General features: G+C 47.9%; 1 protein-coding gene across 1 annotated transcript in view; it reads left to right on the forward strand.

The window, feature by feature from the left end:
* The window catches only part of LOC135825796 (slit homolog 3 protein-like), a 26,113-nt gene that overhangs the window by 8,371 nt on the left and 242 nt on the right, over positions 1-17,500 (forward strand). Inside the window, exons 4-11 of the mRNA XM_065338419.1 lie at positions 3,770-3,841; positions 4,362-4,433; positions 5,557-5,628; positions 6,119-6,190; positions 6,745-6,810; positions 9,999-10,126; positions 12,171-12,296; positions 16,574-17,500. The exon at positions 16,574-17,500 is cut by the window's right edge and continues 242 nt beyond it. Of these exons, the coding sequence (XP_065194491.1) occupies positions 3,770-3,841; positions 4,362-4,433; positions 5,557-5,628; positions 6,119-6,190; positions 6,745-6,810; positions 9,999-10,126; positions 12,171-12,296; positions 16,574-16,872 (907 nt within the window). The 3' untranslated portion in view covers positions 16,873-17,500. The remainder of the gene's footprint in view (positions 1-3,769; positions 3,842-4,361; positions 4,434-5,556; positions 5,629-6,118; positions 6,191-6,744; positions 6,811-9,998; positions 10,127-12,170; positions 12,297-16,573) is intronic.

Consider the following 17,500-nt stretch of genomic DNA (forward strand, 5'->3'; position numbering starts at 1 on the left):
CGCCATCGGATGGAGAGGTTGTAGCACACAATCAATTTGCAGCGGGATCTGGGATACCATCATACCAGGCTGAGAAGCAGCACATGTCTCCTGAAAGAGCTGCCTGGAAGGTGGCTTTGGCTCTACGGATATACATGTAGTTATGGGAGTCTTGGAAGGGGGACGACTCATGGATAGCTCACTGGAGTCATGAAGAAGAGCTGCTATCATGCCTCGTTGACAGATGTAGTCGCTGGAGGATAGAGAAAAGGACTAGCGAAGAGCCGCAACAGCTTTCAAGCAGCCTGACGACTCACCCTTCTGCACCAAGGCCTGGGGCAGATTCATTCCTTGTTGGTGAAGCATACTGAACAGTTCTTGTTTTTGGAAGGAGAGCCAAGGATAAATTTATAGGAAAGAAAAAGGACCATGGAACTGCAAGCTATGCTAGAATATCCACGAACACCACCAGTTAAACAATCACCTTCCCCTCATATGTTATCATAATTTTATACATGTAACTTAGAACCTTCCAAGTTGGAAGGCTGGTGTGGTGCGCATCCAAGATATGCTAGAGCTGTTAGCCAGTTAGTTGTAGAACGTCAGTACCGTCGGTCAGTGTCGTGCAATTGTTATCGCATGAGCTGATTGTTTAGTAACTAGTGGTGTTAGTGGATATTATAGCGTAGCTTGAACTAGTTCGATGGTCCTTTTTCTTTTCTTTAAGTTCTTGTTTTGTACTTCTGCCAGTGTCAAGCTCTGCTCCTGGCGACCACACAGCAATTTCCCACTGATAAGTAACTGCGATACTACCTCTACATACAATGTAATAATAATACCAAATACATGTACAGTGTATATTGTACATGTACAAACCACACCAGTATTAAATATTTCACTTTTGATGACATTTATAATTATTTTGAAGGCAGTTTTGGGAACTTCTATCTTCACTTATGACATTGACAGCTATTCATTATCTATTTAACCCATATTGCATGTCTCTTGAGCTAAAAAGAGGCAATTTACATGTACGTTGCTATGGTAACCATAGCAATTTTAGTAAATAGGCCATAACTCTTGAACGGACAACTTTGGCACATTCTGGTTTTCAGGAATCAGTAAGAGGTTAAATCCATACTGGAAGAGCAATGCACGAATATGGATCCTGATCTTCTGACTGCAATACTCCCTCATGACACACGATTCCCGGAACTATACGGTCTTCCAAAGGACCACAAGCAAAATTTGCCCCTCCGACCTGTTGTCTCTGCTTGTGACAGTCCAGTCACAGGAATTTCGGTGGTTCTCGAACGCATATTGCATCAACTGCTTGCATTTGTCCCATCGCACCTCATCAACACCAAAGACGCGCTAGACAATATCCGCACCATATACCCTGGCCTTAAAGCACCTGCTGGAACGATTCTGGCTACGATGGATGTGGTGGGTTTGTATCCCAGCATACCGATCGAAGAGGGCGTGAATGCCGTTAGTGACGTGCTAGAGCAACACTATAACAGAGTTGATATGCTCGGGCTGAGCGTGACCCAAGTCAGGACACTACTGAAGTTTGTTCTGAGTCATAACTACTTCAGATTTGGCAGACAGATCTACCACCAGCTAGATGGGGTTGCTATGGGGAACAACCTGGCACCTCCATTTGCCATCCTGTTTATGCACACCATTGAGACACGACTTCTTCAGGACTCACCCTTCCAACCTATTCTGTTCAGACGATACATCGACGATATCATCATCCTATGGACACATGGTAGGCAGCGCCTTCTGGAGCTCATAGAAAGATTCAACGCCAGCCACGAACGTATCAAATTCACGCATGAATTAAGTTGTGACAGTGGCTGCATAGACTACATGGACGTAACGATCGCAGTTGGGCAAACCGGAGAGCTGTCATTCAAATTGTTCCAGAAGGCATGCAGTAGTGGCCTACTGGTGGATTATTCATCGGCAGTTCCTCACCACATCAAGTTAGCCGTCGCTCAATCTCAATTCCTAAGGGCACAGCGACTATCGTCTAACCCCATGATGCAAGCCGAGAGCGAACAAAAAATACACAAACAACTGCGCATAAATAACTACCCAGCCAGTATCATATCGGAAGCAAGGGAAGCTGCCAGGAAACCTCGGCGTAGACGACGCGGTAATCCTCGCTCTGCCTTCCTTAAACTACCGTTCAAGTCCGATGAAGTACACCACCATGTGAACAAAGCAATACGGAAATACAAGTTGCCGGTACGTGTCGTATACGAGCACTCGGGCAGCCTCAGGCGTCAACTGTGCCGTTCGGCGCTGTCACCACCCAAGTGCGTAAACGAGCCCAACATTACTGAAAAAAGACGAAGAGGACGTCCACTAGGGCCTTGCATTACCTGTCAGTCTGGAGGCGAACGAGTATGTATGACAAAGAATGTAGTCTACGAATTGCAATGCAAATGGTGCCGGGAAACGTATGTTGGGGAGACGGAACGCTCCTTGGAAACAAGAATTCGGGAGCACAATGGCGAGGCACGCCGTCGCACTCTCGATAAGCCATGGGGTGACCACGTGCGCGACAAACATTCTGGCGAGAGTATAGCTGCTGCGGATAGTGTGTTCTCGGCTGTGTCAGTCCTGGCAAGGGCAGGCGACAGAGCAAGCAGAAAACTGCGAGAAGCTGTTGAAATCCGCAACTTGCGGCCGCAAGTAAACACTAATGCTGGCTGGGCACTACTGTGAATATATTATCGTATCTGGATATTAATATATCACCAATCCCTTTCGCCACCTTTGTAGCTGACACATTTGGCGCAAACACAGCACAGCACAGTATATTTGCTGCTCCTTTGTAGAGTGCACATCATTGCAAACCTGATGAGGGCTATATGCCGAAACGTTGTTTTAACTACGAAAATGTGTTCGAACGTTGCAGTGTAAATAGAAGGGAGCGAGTCCGCTCCATCTGTAATTCTGTATGAAACTGCAGGAGGCCTCACCGCTTCTAGTTACTGGTTGTTATGCTATTCCCAACACGTCAAAAAATCCTTCCTGGACAGGGTGTCACACAGCTCAGTTCTGATGACCCCCTGGCTCCTAGACTAGATGTGGCAAGAAAGAATTGCACGGGGTCGCACGACGCAGGATGTACTGTTACTTTCACAATGTCTTCAAATATGTGGGAGACACCAGAACAGTAGGTTGCCGGTTGTAGATTAACAAACTACAGAGATACCTGTATAAGACGACCGCTCAAGGAACCTTCAAGATGTGGTCTCCGTTACCCAGGTGGTCTCCTTATCCAGGGTCAGTTGACTGGAAATAGCATCCCTTGGTTCCAGTTGCAGTGGTCTTCTAGGACAGGTGATCGCCGTTATCCGAGTGGTCGCCTTGACAGTTTTTACTGTATTGTCTTCTTGGCAGCTATGTGTACTTATCCAGAAAATCCTGTCGACCTTGAACGTCCACATGCCCTTCATTGCTTGTGGACTTTAACCAAATCCAGCCTCATTCAGCTCAAGCATCTTTTCAAAGAGTCAATGTCTGTATTTTAGAAACGACCAAGTCTCAACAGATATTTCCAATCTCGCTCAAAGTGGGCTCCTGTTGTCCCTGGGTGGACCACGTTTGCCAACTATGATGGTTTAGTCCAGAGACCAGAGTTTGATCCAGAGTTCCTTGGATACTGGACAAAATAAAATAGAGAAGATCGACCTAAACTTGTTTTCGTATACCGGCGATCTGACTGGTGCTGCGAACCACATTCACACTTTGCCTTGTTGCTTCTGTGCAGAAATTTGGACAATAACGCGATCTCAAGCCCTCCGGAGGACGTGTTTGAATGGCTAGTCCAACTCAAGTCACTGTGAGTCTTTGGGTTTTACAGTCTCAACTGCAGCCAGAGAATATGTTTAGATCAGGTTTCAGGAATCATTCTGGTAGCAGGTTACGAATGGAGAGCACACGTGTGTGTGTGTGTGTGTGTGTGTGTGTGTGTGTGCGTGTGTGTGCGTGTGTGTGCGTGCATGAGTGTGCGCATGTGTGCTTGTGCGTGGGGGGGGGGGGGGGGGGTGCGTGTGTACATAAGTGTGTGCATGTCCAGAAAACCCCTCTTCCCAAAACTGTGCGGTGCAGATCAGGCAAGACAGTGATGGTCAATTTGTCTGCTTTGCGAGTTGATGACTGGTGCAGTCCCAGCACAAGTTGCTCTGGCTGCAGCTGTAGCATTCCTATCATCCGGCAATGGGTGTCTAAGGCGTGGACACACACACACACACGCACACGCACACACAATTAGCCGCTGCACTGAACGATTATCTTTGGCTTGTGTCTGTGTACCTAAAGAAACCTATGTTGAAATGACTTCTGGTTATTTATTTCTACAGGAGCATGAACAAGAACCAGATTACCAGTCTGGAAGCCGACGTGTTTAGCCCACTGCGTGACCTGGAGTACCTGTAAGAAGGTTATACATTGTGGAGCAAATTGAAGTAGTAAATTCATGCATCCACACCTCGTCCGCACCAGTCTAGAAGAACATATCGAACATTTTCTGAGCCTAAAGACGACGAGCAATTGTTAACGTTTGAACTCCACTTCTCCGGGCGCTTCGAGACGGATCGGGGTCCGGATCTCAGCCCATCCATCCCTAGCTGGGTAACACACCAGAAGCACAATGGATGTGGCACATTTTTCTCTTCCAATGGACTTTGGGAAACCCCTGATCTGGGATGCCCCCGGATAAGATAGGTCCCCGGATCAAGAGGCTGTATGTGTTTGTGTCTACCGTAAAAGTCCATAAATAAGTCCGTAAATAAGTCCGTAAATAAGTACGTAAATAAGTACGTACTTACTTATGAATTTAGTGGTCACACCCATACTAACTTTTGGCCAGGTAATGACTTTTAGAAACAAAATTAACTTTCGTACTGGACTGGTGGGTAGTGGAGAAGTCCTGGACTTGTGGGTAGTGGAGAAGTCCTGTTTCATGCAGATGTACATGCTGCGTGCTGCATGTGCAAACGGTAGCAGTACATATTTCGGCGGGAATTTCGGGCAGTATGTTTATCGGGCTTAACTTGACTTCGAAAAGTATTGGTGTTGTAATGTTGCCATGCCAACAACACCATGGTTGCAACAACATGGCACCTGGTCAGTAATAGACCACACCATAGGTTACCGTTTGACTGCATAAACAATGAAAATGAAGAAAAGGTATAAACGTTCATTGTTTTCAGGGGATACTAGTAGTGCAAGCGGGAAAAGTCTGAAGAAAAAATTGACTGTCACCACCAGGACTCGAACCGGGGACCCTCGCTTGTAGCGTAGCCAGCGATGCTCTAACCACTGACTTATGGTGCAGCCGTCATCCCAGCAGAGACCGATCAAATCTGTCTTCAGACTTCGAAACTCACGCTTCCTGCGAATCCACGCAGGCGGGTGGGGCGCAGCCTACTCTTCACGTACAAACTAGCACGCGGGGAGCCCCAAGTAAAAACAAAGATACGAACCCACAATAAAAAAGTGTCTTTCAAAAAACGATTGTCTGCTATTGTTTGTACGTGTGCTATCTTTCACCAGGTCCTTCAGTGGCAACAAACTTAACCAGCTCAAGCCTTCTCTGTTTCTCAACCTCCTGAACCTGAAACACCTGTAGGCTTAGAATGCTTTTGCTTCTGGTTATAGCTGTAGTTGAGTGTGTAACGTTGCATGGTGTGTGTGTGTGTGTGTGTGTGTGTATGTGGGGTGGGGGTGTTGGTGTGTGTGTGTGGGGGGGGGGGGGTCCTTAGTACAAGCATTTCTGTGGTCATCTCGTGTCATCTCGCAGCATTGCTCGCATCATCGTGTTATCCTACTGTGTTGCATACTGTAAGACATGTGTATATAACGAGGAAGTAAATCTAACGTTTTAACGGGTGACATTTCTTCGTTATAATAAGTTCTGTTGAGGCTGGCGCGTAGACGCGGTACGCTTGCGGTTCATGCGTGCCCAAACGCGCGCTTGCATCACTGTATCACCTCACAGCATTGCATCATGCCTTGGCATTGCGCAATCTTGCGTCACTGCATCAACTCGCAGCATTGCATCATGTCGTGGCATTGCGCAATCTTGCATCACGCTATGCGTGCCGTCTCTTTGCAGGTCCTTTGCGGACAACGACGTGACACTTCTGCAATACGGAACGTTCCTAATGAACACTCAGCTCAGCTCTATGTAAGTTGCACAGTGTCAGATTGCGGCTTGCAGGCTATTCATCCGAATTTGTCACGCTGAACTATTCTGTGTCTGAAACGTATACTGTTACCGTACTTCCGCATATCGCAATGTGGTGACGTTTTCAGGTGTGTGCATAGGGTGTTTGTACCTGAGTCCTGGATGTTTGGGACGCGGTCAACACCAGCAGATGATATGGCAAATAAATTAGGAGCTCAAGTGCGGGGAGCTATCAACATCCGTATGAAATTATCACCTTGGTGGCTACCGCTTATTCGTAATGAAGAAATTTTCTACAAGTGCGCATGGGCTCCAATCGGTTAGAATTGAGGAGCAAACGGGTGGTGAGACCTAGTGTACTCGGCCGACCTGCTGCCTCGGCTTCACAGTGAACTAGATGCTCCAATAGCAAGAGGTTCTTTAAAACGAACTGAGGTTTGTCATGAAAGTGTCTGGTGCCCAAGACTCGAAGCCATCACGAAGTTTGTCTTTGCTGTGTTGTGTCTTCTCTGTGTGTGTGTGTGTGTGTGTGTGTGTGTGTGTGTACATTTCAGTTTAGCTAAGAACAACCGCATGTACGCCATTGCCATCGGCTCGTTTGAAAACCTGCCCCGAGGCGCGTAAGTTCAACCTGCCAGAAACATCCATGGCAGGTGCCCATTGAAAGAGAAGTTATGCTGTTATTGTTGCCTCCAACTAAAGCACTGCCGGGTCCTGAAGACCGGTGCGCCGAAGAACGACCAGGCTAGAATTTCACCCAGCACGGCCTACCAATGTATACACGGTGACTCAACTGTGCATAGCCTGTAATACAGTCAACTTTGCGTATAACGACGCTCGGCGGGGCATCAGAAACGTGTTCTTATTCGCGAAGTGTCCTTATACCCGCAGTCGTTATTAGCGAAGTGTCCTTATACCCGCAGTCGTTATTAGCGAAAATGACTGTACATGAAAATAGGAACGGTCTAGGCTATGGGGCTGACCCCCAACCCAATCCCCACCCTCACCCCCATCCTCACCCCCACCCTCACCCCCACCCCCACCATCACCCTCACCCCCACCCTCACCCCACCCTCACCCCACCCCCACCCTCACCCCACCCCCAGGTCTTTGGAACCCTACAGCACTGTAGACAAAAGCACGTGCATTGCCAGCATAGCACACTCATATCTCTCCTGTCCGGGCAGTCCGAGACCGGGAAATGCACATAACCTGGGAATACCCATGGCTCTGAGCTCAGCTGAGCACATCTAACAAGGCCAAAGCAGCTTGCTGTCCGCAGATTGAGGAACTCGGAATCCCATACATTTCGATGGGAGAGTGCCAGAGATCTGCCATAATGACATCACTATCTCCACAATAATTGGCAAAGGAGTAATAATATTTCCACTCAAAGTTGCCCGCACTGTGCACCGTAGACTGAGTAGAGTACCTGTAACGAACTCTGAATCACATACTCTTCGATGGGAGAATGCCAGAGATCTGGCATATCACGTCACTATCTCCACAAGACATTAGGCAAAGAAGTAGTAATATTTCCACTCAAAGTCGCCCACAGGGTGCCCCGTAGACCGAGGTGCCTGTAGCATTCAGGTCAGGGTAAGAGAGATATGAGCGTAATAAGATAATGTGATAAACCTGTGCCGGATCTGATGTCATCAAGTGGGTTATTTGAGCCAGAGCACGCGAAAAGGGTGCTTAGCCTCAAATTTTGGAAATTGGGTTTTTTAGTGCACCATATACCTGCAAGCTTCACAAATCATTTAAAAAAAAAATTAGTCAAAAACTCCCAGTAAAACCTAAGTTACAAGCATTTGTGTTGGTTGCGGTCTGGCGGTCGCAAACACAAAAGCACGCCTGCCACGCTAGTTGCAACAGATGTAACGGAGAATCATTCTGGACAATATTTTGTCATGGTTTGCCATCTAGCACCAAAGAGCCATGTAAGTATCAGGTAAGAAGCATCTCTAGACCAAACACTTCACACAATTTGTAGTGTTTACGACATTATTAGTGAGGACTGGCTAGTCCCGGCCAGAATATCAATGTGCCGCAAAAGGCAAATCCAGCAATGCATGATAAACATGCAATGGTGGTACACAGTCAGTAAATTACTCGTAGTATAAAGAGAAAAAGGGAGATTAAATTTCAGAGAAGCAAATCTGATTGATTGAGAGAGAAAATTTAAGTTCACAGTGGTGAACGGCTTTGTACGTCAAATATGCAGGGAGAAACACTGGCGGCGTATCAGCACGACCACGTAACGGCGCTGGATGTGGTATACCGAAGTCCTGAACGAACGCTGATATAAATTCCACACATCGTTTCACATCGGCGAAATGGAGGGCATTGTGAGGACGGCGATGAGTATTGCCATGTGTCCTGGGCTCAATACCATGCTGCTCAAAGTGCTTGCGCAAGTTGTCCATGCGCTTTGTGCCGATATTGAATACATGACGGAACGCAGTGACGCACACCGCACACCGGCAGACCTTGAAACGAGTACACAATTTTTTGTCTTTTCCTCTTCCCAGGCTGGTCAGTGTGGGCAGTGTGCTGCGCAGAGGACGACAAAAGCCCAAGAATGAAAATATCGCTCTCAGGCTTCTCAAGCTCGTGCATCGAAAGAATGGACGCTTGAATGTCAGCAGCGCTAAATTTCTCCAAACAATTCTGTTTGCAACAACCTTTTACAGCAGCTGCAGCAGCGGCTTGAGGCTGAGCATGTCCTTGCTGCTCCTCTTCAACAACAGCTTCTTCAGCATCCATGTTCAGGTCCAGAAAATCAGCAGCTAAAGCTGTCGAGTTGTCAGCTCTGTCCAGGAAGTGTTCCAAATTCTCGCTATCATCGTCTTCCTCATCAGCATCGCTGACATCAGCAGCAGCGCCAGTAAAGTCATCATCGTGGCCAGCAAGTACACATTTCGCGTATCCACGTACTTTAGCGTACCCCGTACGTAAATTCATCATCGTCGCCAGCAAGTACAGCAGCTAGTGTCTCATCCACCGTGAACCAACGACGACTGGCCATGTTGAAGACAAGGCTTGAAGCGCATCGAAGGAGAATCAATCTAAAACTTCAAAGCGCGATGAAAAAGCGCTGATCGAGTGCATGCACCCATCCGTGCTTTGCGCAAGTCGATGAACACCGCCAGCAAGTACAGCAGCTAGTGTCTCATCCACCGTGAAACAACGACGACTGGCCATGTTGAAGACAAGGCTTGAACAAAGTCGAAGCGCATCGAAGGAGAATCAAACTAAAACTTCAAAGCGCGATGAAAAAGCACTGATCGAGTGATGCACCCATCCGTGAAAATCAATGTTGCACGACGATGCGTGGGCCGATTTTTGATCTGTGAAAAGTACATGACAGCTGAGTGTGATGGCTATCTCGAAAGCTAAACGAAATCACACGGAATCGCCAGCTTACTAGTGTAAGCCCGCTTGAAATCTGCGTAAGTTGATCGAAATCGTGAAAATTTGAAGTGCAACTTCAAACGCGTTTTTCTCAGTTCAGTGTGCAGTGAGCTAAGCACCCTTTTCGCGTGCGCTGGCTCATTTATAGAATTTTGGGAAATATTCACATGCACGGACGCACACGCGCACACATACGCACACACGCACGGACGCACATCATTTTTGTACTTGCTCACTCCCAAACTGGGCACTTGGGTCTCCCTTTGGGAGATGTATGTGTGTGTGTGTGTGTGTGTGTGTGTGCGCTTGTGCACTTGACATATGTGTATGTGCCTGTGTGTGTTTGTATATGCATGTGCACGTCTGCGTGCGTATATGTGTGCACGCACAGGACCATTGACATTCCTGGAGATTATCTCGAGGCTGCCCCGCGCGATCTTTGCCCCGCACTAGATTACCCGACCAAGGCCTTCAACTTTGTCTTCAACGACCACAGTGCCAAGTACTTCTTGAGATCATGTAAGTAGTGAGCTGTTTGCAGTGGACCTGGTGGACTGTCGGCAATTTGCTGTGCTTTCTTGCCATCGTGCACACGCGTTGGCTGTCGCCGCTACCGTAAGAGTTGAAATTCAAGTGTGACGAGTCTGAAGTGTAACGATTTGCAAAAAATCCCCGCTTTGCTGGCACGAAGTTTGACGACCCTGTCAGCACACACCTGTCTTCTATTTCTCCAGTGCAATGGAGAGAAGGATAAACAAACCGTAATGTCGCGTATTAGGGAGGTTCCGGAGTACGATTTTTCGTGCCAAAATCCGTGGAGGCGCTACGGATTTTTTATACGTCGTTTTCGAGCAGTGAAAAGTTTCGGGGCACGGAACTTATGTGTTTGCCGTCATTGCCTAGGTTACGATCGCAAACACATCACATTCCCGCGCTATGCCTTTTTATTTTGATAATTAGTACCGAAATCAAAACGTCCCGCGAAAAATCGATGTTTCTCGTACCAAATTTGTACGAGAAAAATCTTTCTGCACCCGATGACGCAAAATCTCCATACGAAACATGGTTCGTATGAAAGCCAGTCCACACGGATTCTCCGTGCCGAAAAATCGTATGGAGCACGCCTGTAAAAAATCCGTAGCGCCCATACGGATTTTGGCACGGAAAACCGTACCCCGGAACCTCTCTATTAAAGCCGGGCTTATTCCTGTAGAAGCCGATGTCAGGGCTAGGCTTCTATTCACATCAGGCCTCTATTCAAACCAGGTATTTCTACGTGTGTCAACACTAAAACCAGGCTTATGTGCCGACAATGCATCTTGAAAATCAGGCTTCTATTCAAAACGGGCTTCTATTCAAAACAGGCTTCTATTCAAAACGGGCTTCTATTCGAGATAGGCTTTTGTACAAGACACTATGGTACGTGTAATGTTTCTGGAGGTTAACGATGGATTTTTACGCTAGACCTTGTGCCCAGTTAGAGATTCAACTCATACAGTACACGATTAGATGCGTTTGTCACTGGCATACACTCGCGTATACATGCATGTATGTATGGTGCTCTTGAGCGCTTTGTGAGCATGTGCAAGGATATCAAAATAGTGTTTTTGAGCTCGTGCGCAACATTTCAAACGTGCTCTGGCTAGGCTGGGGAAAATCGTGGAAATTTTATTCTGTCCCTCCAGTTCAGTGCAAACACGTGTTTTGGATAACCGGTTGTTTGGATGAGTCCTACTGTACTTTAAGTAATGTTAACGAAGATTTAATTCTAACGATTTAGCGAATTTACAAAAATCGTTAACATTTCAAGTCGTTCCGTGCAAAACGATATGTACATGTATAATCATTTGTCGGTTTTGAGACAGAATTCGTTAGAATTTCACCTCGCTAACCCACAAAAATCCGGAGATCGTTAACTTTAATTGACGTTAAAATATCTGGTCTTACAGTATCGGCGAGGCCCGCTGGTACTGTACTGGGCACCACCAGTTACTAGGAAATTGCGCGCAACTCAGAACGTAATACCAGAAAACACCTTACAGACACCATCCCCACGTCAAGTGAGATATCATTAAAATGTCGTTTTGGGCCGTTTTTTGTTCATTTTAAAGAAGCCAATCTTTCTGACTCTAGACGGGTCAGTAAGGTACCCGGTAGACGTACGTATCCGGTAGACGCACGTGCCCGTTAGACGCACGTGCCCGGTAGACGCACGTGCTCGGTAGACGGACGTGCCCGGTAGACGGACGTGCTCGGTAGACGGACGTGCCCGGTATACGGAAGTGCCCGGGAATTGGGGCAGTTCACTGTACCGTCAAACCTCGCTTAATTAACCGCACACATCCGCTTTCCACAAGAAATTATCCAGATAGGCGAGGAAATCGGATAACCGAACGCCGATTACGTTGGGCGCATCACGCGTGCTGTAAATCTGCGATCCGCTATTTTCTTCCGGATGATGAGGGATCCGGATAAAAGAGGACCGGGTATGTTTAAAAGTGAGTTCTGACTGTATTTAGATAATTGTATGGGCATGTTTGTCGTGTTTTGTTCTGATGACCAGCCCCAGACTACAAATGTGACCTACCGTGCTACTTATGGCGTCCATGGAGGTATGACATTTGCAACAACAGATTCTGTGTTGGCACCGTGGGCAGCTTCCAGTGCAAACGTATCTCCCGATCACAAGGTGAGTGCTGCTATGTGTGTGTGTGTGTGTGTGTGTGTGTGTGTGTGTGTGTGTGTGTGTGTGTGTGTGTGTGTGTGTGTGTGTGTGTGTGTGTGTGTGTGTGTGTGTGTGTGTGTGTGTGTGTGTGTGTGTGTGTGTGTGTGTGTGTGTGTGTGTGTGTGTGTGTGTGTGTGTGTGTGTGTGTGTGTGTGTGTGTGTGTGTGTGTGTGTGTGTGTGTGTGTGTGTGTGTGTGTGTGTGTGTGTGTGTGTGTGTGTGTGTGTGTGTGTGTGTGTGTGTGTGTGTGTGTGTGTGTGTGTGTGTGTGTGTGTGTGTGTGTGTGTGTGTGTGTGTGTGTGTGTGTGTGTGTGTGTGTGTGTGTGTGTGTGTGTGTGTGTGTGTGTGTGTGTGTGTGTGTGTGTGTGTGTGTGTGTGTGTGTGTGTGTGTGTGTGTGTGTGTGTGTGTGTGTGTGTGTGTCCCATATGGTGCAGTGGTATGTGCAGCGATTTCCAATCGATAGATTGCGGGTTCGATTCCCGACGATTATGGTCACACACGTCTTTCTTCTCTTTCTCAGACTCTTCCTGACTTTTCTTTCATTCTCCTGGGTGGTTACCAACAGCCAGTGCATGCCGGAGTATGTGGTGTGATGTGTGTGCGGGAAAAAAAAAAAAAAAAAAAAAAAAAAAGGAAAAGACCAAAAATAGGGATTCACTGGCCAGAAAATGTCACTCCAAATAGCTGTATGGTGTAGACCAGGCTGAATAGTGACGGTCAATTCTTCAGCCTTGCAAGCTGTTGAATGGTGTAATCCCAGCACAAGTTGCTATGGCTTCTGCCGTAGCATTGCTATCATCGCCTCCGGCGATGGGCGTCAAAGGTGTGTGTGTGTGTGTGTGTGTGTGTGTGTGTGTGTGTGTGTGTGTGTGTGTGTGTGTGTGTGTGTGTGTGTGTGTGTGTGTGTGTGTGTGTGTGTGTGTGTGTGTGTGTGTGTGTGTGTGTGTGTGTGTGTGTGTGTGTGTGTGTGTGTGTGTGTGTGTGTGTGTGTGTGTGTGTGTGTGTGTGTGTGTGTGTGTGTGTGTGTGTGTGTGTGTGTGTGTGTGTGTGTGTGTGTGTGTGTGTGTGTGTGTGTGTGTGTGTGTGTGTGTGTGTGTGTGTGTGTGTGTGTGTGTGTGTGTGTGTGTGTGTGTGTGTGTGTGTGTGTGTGTGTGTGTGTGTGTGTGTGTGTGTGTGTGTGTGTGTGTGTGTGTGTGTGTGTGTGTGTGTGTGTGTGTGTGTGTGTGTGTGTGTGTGTGTGTGTGTGTGTGTGTGTGTGTGTGTGTGTGTGTGTGTGTGTGTGTGTGTGTGTGTGTGTGTGTGTGTGTGTGTGTGTGTGTGTGTGTGTGTGTGTGTGTGTGTGTGTGTGTGTGTGTGTGTGTGTGTGTGTGTGTGTGTGTGTGTGTGTGTGTGTGTGTGTGTGTGTGTGTGTGTGTGTGTGTGTGTGTGTGTGTGTGTGTGTGTGTGTGTGTGTGTGTGTGTGTGTGTGTGTGTGTGTGTGTGTGTGTGTGTGTGTGTGTGTGTGTGTGTGTGTGTGTGTGTGTGTGTGTGTGTGTGTGTGTGTGTGTGTGTGTGTGTGTGTGTGTGTGTGTGTGTGTGTGTGTGTGTGTGTGTGTGTGTGTGTGTGTGTGTGTGTGTGTGTGTGTGTGTGTGTGTGTGTGTGTGTGTGTGTGTGTGTGTGTGTGTGTGTGTGTGTGTGTGTGTGTGTGTGTGTGTGTGTGTGTGTGTGTGTGTGTGTGTGTGTGTGTGTGTGTGTGTGTGTGTGTGTGTGTGTGTGTGTGTGTGTGTGTGTGTGTGTGTGTGTGTGTGTGTGTGTGTGTGTGTGTGTGTGTGTGTGTGTGTGTGTGTGTGTGTGTGTGTGTGTGTGTGTGTGTGTGTGTGTGTGCTTCCCGTCGATTATGGTCACACACGTCTTTCTTCTCTTTCTGAGACTCTTCCTGACTTTTCTTTCATTCTCCTGGGTGGTTACCAACAGCCAGTGCATGCCGGAGTATGTGGTGTGATGTGTGCGGGGGAAAAAAACGAAGACCAAAAGTAGGGATTCACTGGCCAGAAAAAGTCACTTCAAATAGCTGTATGGTGTAGACCAGGCTGAATAGTGACGGTCAATTCTTCAGCCTTGCAAGCTGTTGAATGGTGCAATCCCAGCACAAGTTGCTATGGCTTCTGCCGTAGCACTGCTATCATCGCCTCCGGCGATGGGCGTCAAAAGGTGTGTGTGTGTGCGCACACGTGTATGTGTGTGCCAGTGTGTGTGTGTGCATGTGTGTGTGTGTGTGTGCAGGCGCGTACGCAGGGGGGTTTCCCGTTGCCCGGAAACCCGCCAAATGTTCCAAACGAGCAACGTTTTGGGGCATTTTTGGTAGGGCCCACGATCGATCTGGCAAGAATGCAAAACTTCAACAGATCGCAACTCAGTCAAATCTCGCTCAAATCCAACGATCCAAATATCCAGGTCGAATAGAAAACTCTCAGCTGTCCGTTGAAACAATTTTCGACGCGCTGCGAGCAATGTCTCTTGAGATAAATCATTCGTAAGTAAGTTGAGCCGCGATTTTCCATTTTGAAAAGTGCGCAGTCCGACTGGAGTATCCAGAATTAATATATTTGGGACTTTTCGTCGCGCTGACTTGCTCAATTTTGCAGGGGCTTCACTTGTGATATTTTCAAGAGAACACAGCCAAAAAAATCGAAACTCTGCGATCAAGAAAAACGAAATCGCCGGAGCAGGACGCGTTTGGGCTTTTGGCCAGGACACAGTACAGTCATGTACATATCCAGCGCTATAGCGGTAGAGTGCAGCGACGGTGCGAAAAAATGCCCCAAAGTTTGGGGCATTTTTTCGTTTGGGGCATTTTTTCGCACCGTCGCTTGCACTCTACCGCTATAAATAGCCATAGCGCTGGATATGTACATGACTGTACTGTGTCCTGGAGTATCATGGTCGACCTCATTCTCTCCCTGGTACCTTTCCACTTCCAGGAAGCCCAAGATAATGAAGATTGAGTGAGTAGAACTGAAGTTATGATCCAAAGAACACGAAAGAATGCATAATTCTGAAAAATTCGTAGGGCTCTTTAGAAAGGGTAAGAACGAGCAATTGTTTGCGATTCGGTTGGAAACCCCCCTAGAGGTGACCCTGCGTACGCGCCTGGTGTGTGTGTATGTGTGTGTGTGTGTGTGTGTGGGAGCGCCATTTGAAGCACTGCCTACCTCTCCCCTAACCTCTCTGACAGTACCTCCCTTTGGGGAGCGGCGTGGCCATTTCTGGCAGCTGTCAATAGTAGTAATAGTAGTGTGTGTGTGTGTGTGTGTGTGTGTGTGTGTGTGTGTGTGTGTGTGTGTGTGTGTGTGTGTGTGTGTATGTGTGTGCGTGCGTGCCATATGGTGCAGTAGTATGTGCAGCGATTTCCAATGGAGAGGTTGCGGGTTTGATTCCCCACGATTATGGTCGCACACGTCTTTCTTCTCTGCCTCAGACTCCTCCTGACTTTTCTTTCATTCCCCTTTTTGGTTACCAACAGCCAATGCATGCCGAAGTATGTGGTGTGGTGTGTGTGCCGGAAAAAAGAAAGAAAAAAGACCAAAAAGTAGGGATTCACTGGCCAGAAAAGCCACTTCATAGCTGTGTGGTGTAGACCAGGCTGAATAGTGGCAGTCAATTCTTCAGCCTTGCAAGCTGTTGAATGCAATCCCAGCACAAGTTGCTATGGCTTCTGCTGTAGCATCGCTATCATCGCCTCCGGCGATGGGCGTCAAATGGTGTGTGTGTGTGCGTGCATGTGTGTGCGTGTGTGTGCGTGTGTGTGTGTGTGTGTGTGTGTGTGTGTGTGTGTGTGTGTGTACAAGCGACAAAAGAAAAAAAAATAGTGTTCAACTCGGATACTGAGCTAATAACAAACATCGTGTCAGGTTGTTGAATGTCTCGGTCATCTGTCAGTTTTGTACACAGTTATCGCACTTTTCTGCCTGATCATTATGTAGTGGTAATGGCGGGCAGTCACTTATAACTCGTATCCATGCGTCCGGCTATACTTTTTTACAAATAGTGTGCTTGTGAAATTTCGCCTTTGGTAGCAGACTGAAAGCGCTAATGCTGTATTTTCTCTCTCTTTCTCTCTCTCTCTCTCTTCTCTCTCTCTCTTCTCTCTCTCTCTCTCTCTCTCTCTCTCTCTCTCTCTCTCTCTCTCTCTTTTTCTCTCTCTCTCTCATTTCTTGCTCACTCTCTCGCTCACTTTCTTCCCTTATGTGTTGTACCATAGTGACACACTACAGATGTGAAGAGACAAGCTCAACGCTTACGATGGACACTTCATTTGACCACAGTTACAGTGATGCCGCAAGGCAATGTCGACAGAGAAACAAGCAGCTGGCCAGCGCACTCGAGTACACTTCCGGCTGTGTGACTCATTTACTGGACAAAGTACGCCGCAACCAGGGCCTGAGCTATCGGCCCGTGGCGTGGATCGCACCCAAGTACCACAGTGATCCGTATGCAAGCAACGGCCTCACCTACTACGCTGATCGCCAGCTGAAGCTCGTCTGCTCGGACCGCTCGTGATGGCTGTCGAGCGCACCCCGTCTGCAAGGCTGCATCCCACGCAGTGATTCGCGTACGCAATGGAGTACTCGTCCGGTGAATGGCGTTAACCTGCGCGCGCATCTCTTGTACTCTCTGTGACTGCATAATTCTATAGCCCTCCTCCCCTGTCTTTTGGACTAGTAAAGTAACTTAAGTTTGCACATCCGCGTTACCACCGGCTTACGATTGTGTTGAGAAACACAACCAGCTTGGAGAAGTTTGGCTCGTGCCAGGCCACCATCGTGTCTGATTTTACCAGGGTGGCAGATCCTGTGGCAATGCAGTAGTAATATGCATAGCCCGTGCAAGAGCGTACTTTACAACACATCGCTTTCGCGGCTATGCAACGTGTGTTGCTTGCGGCAGAGCACCACTCGACACGTGTCGTCGCTCCTAGGCAGTCACGCGACCGGTATATCGCGCCGCCGCAGGGCACGTGAACGCACCAACCGCCCGTCGGCGCGGCGTCCAGATACATGTACTGGATACGCCATCGAAGCCGAAGGAAGCGTTCATGAACGACGTGCTCGTAGTCAGTCATGCACTGCTCAGTGTATATCTCGCACGTTGCGTGGCACAATGTGATATTGTACAACCCCGGCCACCA

This window comes from Sycon ciliatum, chromosome 10 (genome assembly GCF_964019385.1).
Source record: "Sycon ciliatum chromosome 10, ocSycCili1.1, whole genome shotgun sequence".
Lineage (NCBI taxonomy): Eukaryota > Metazoa > Porifera > Calcarea > Leucosolenida > Sycettidae > Sycon > Sycon ciliatum.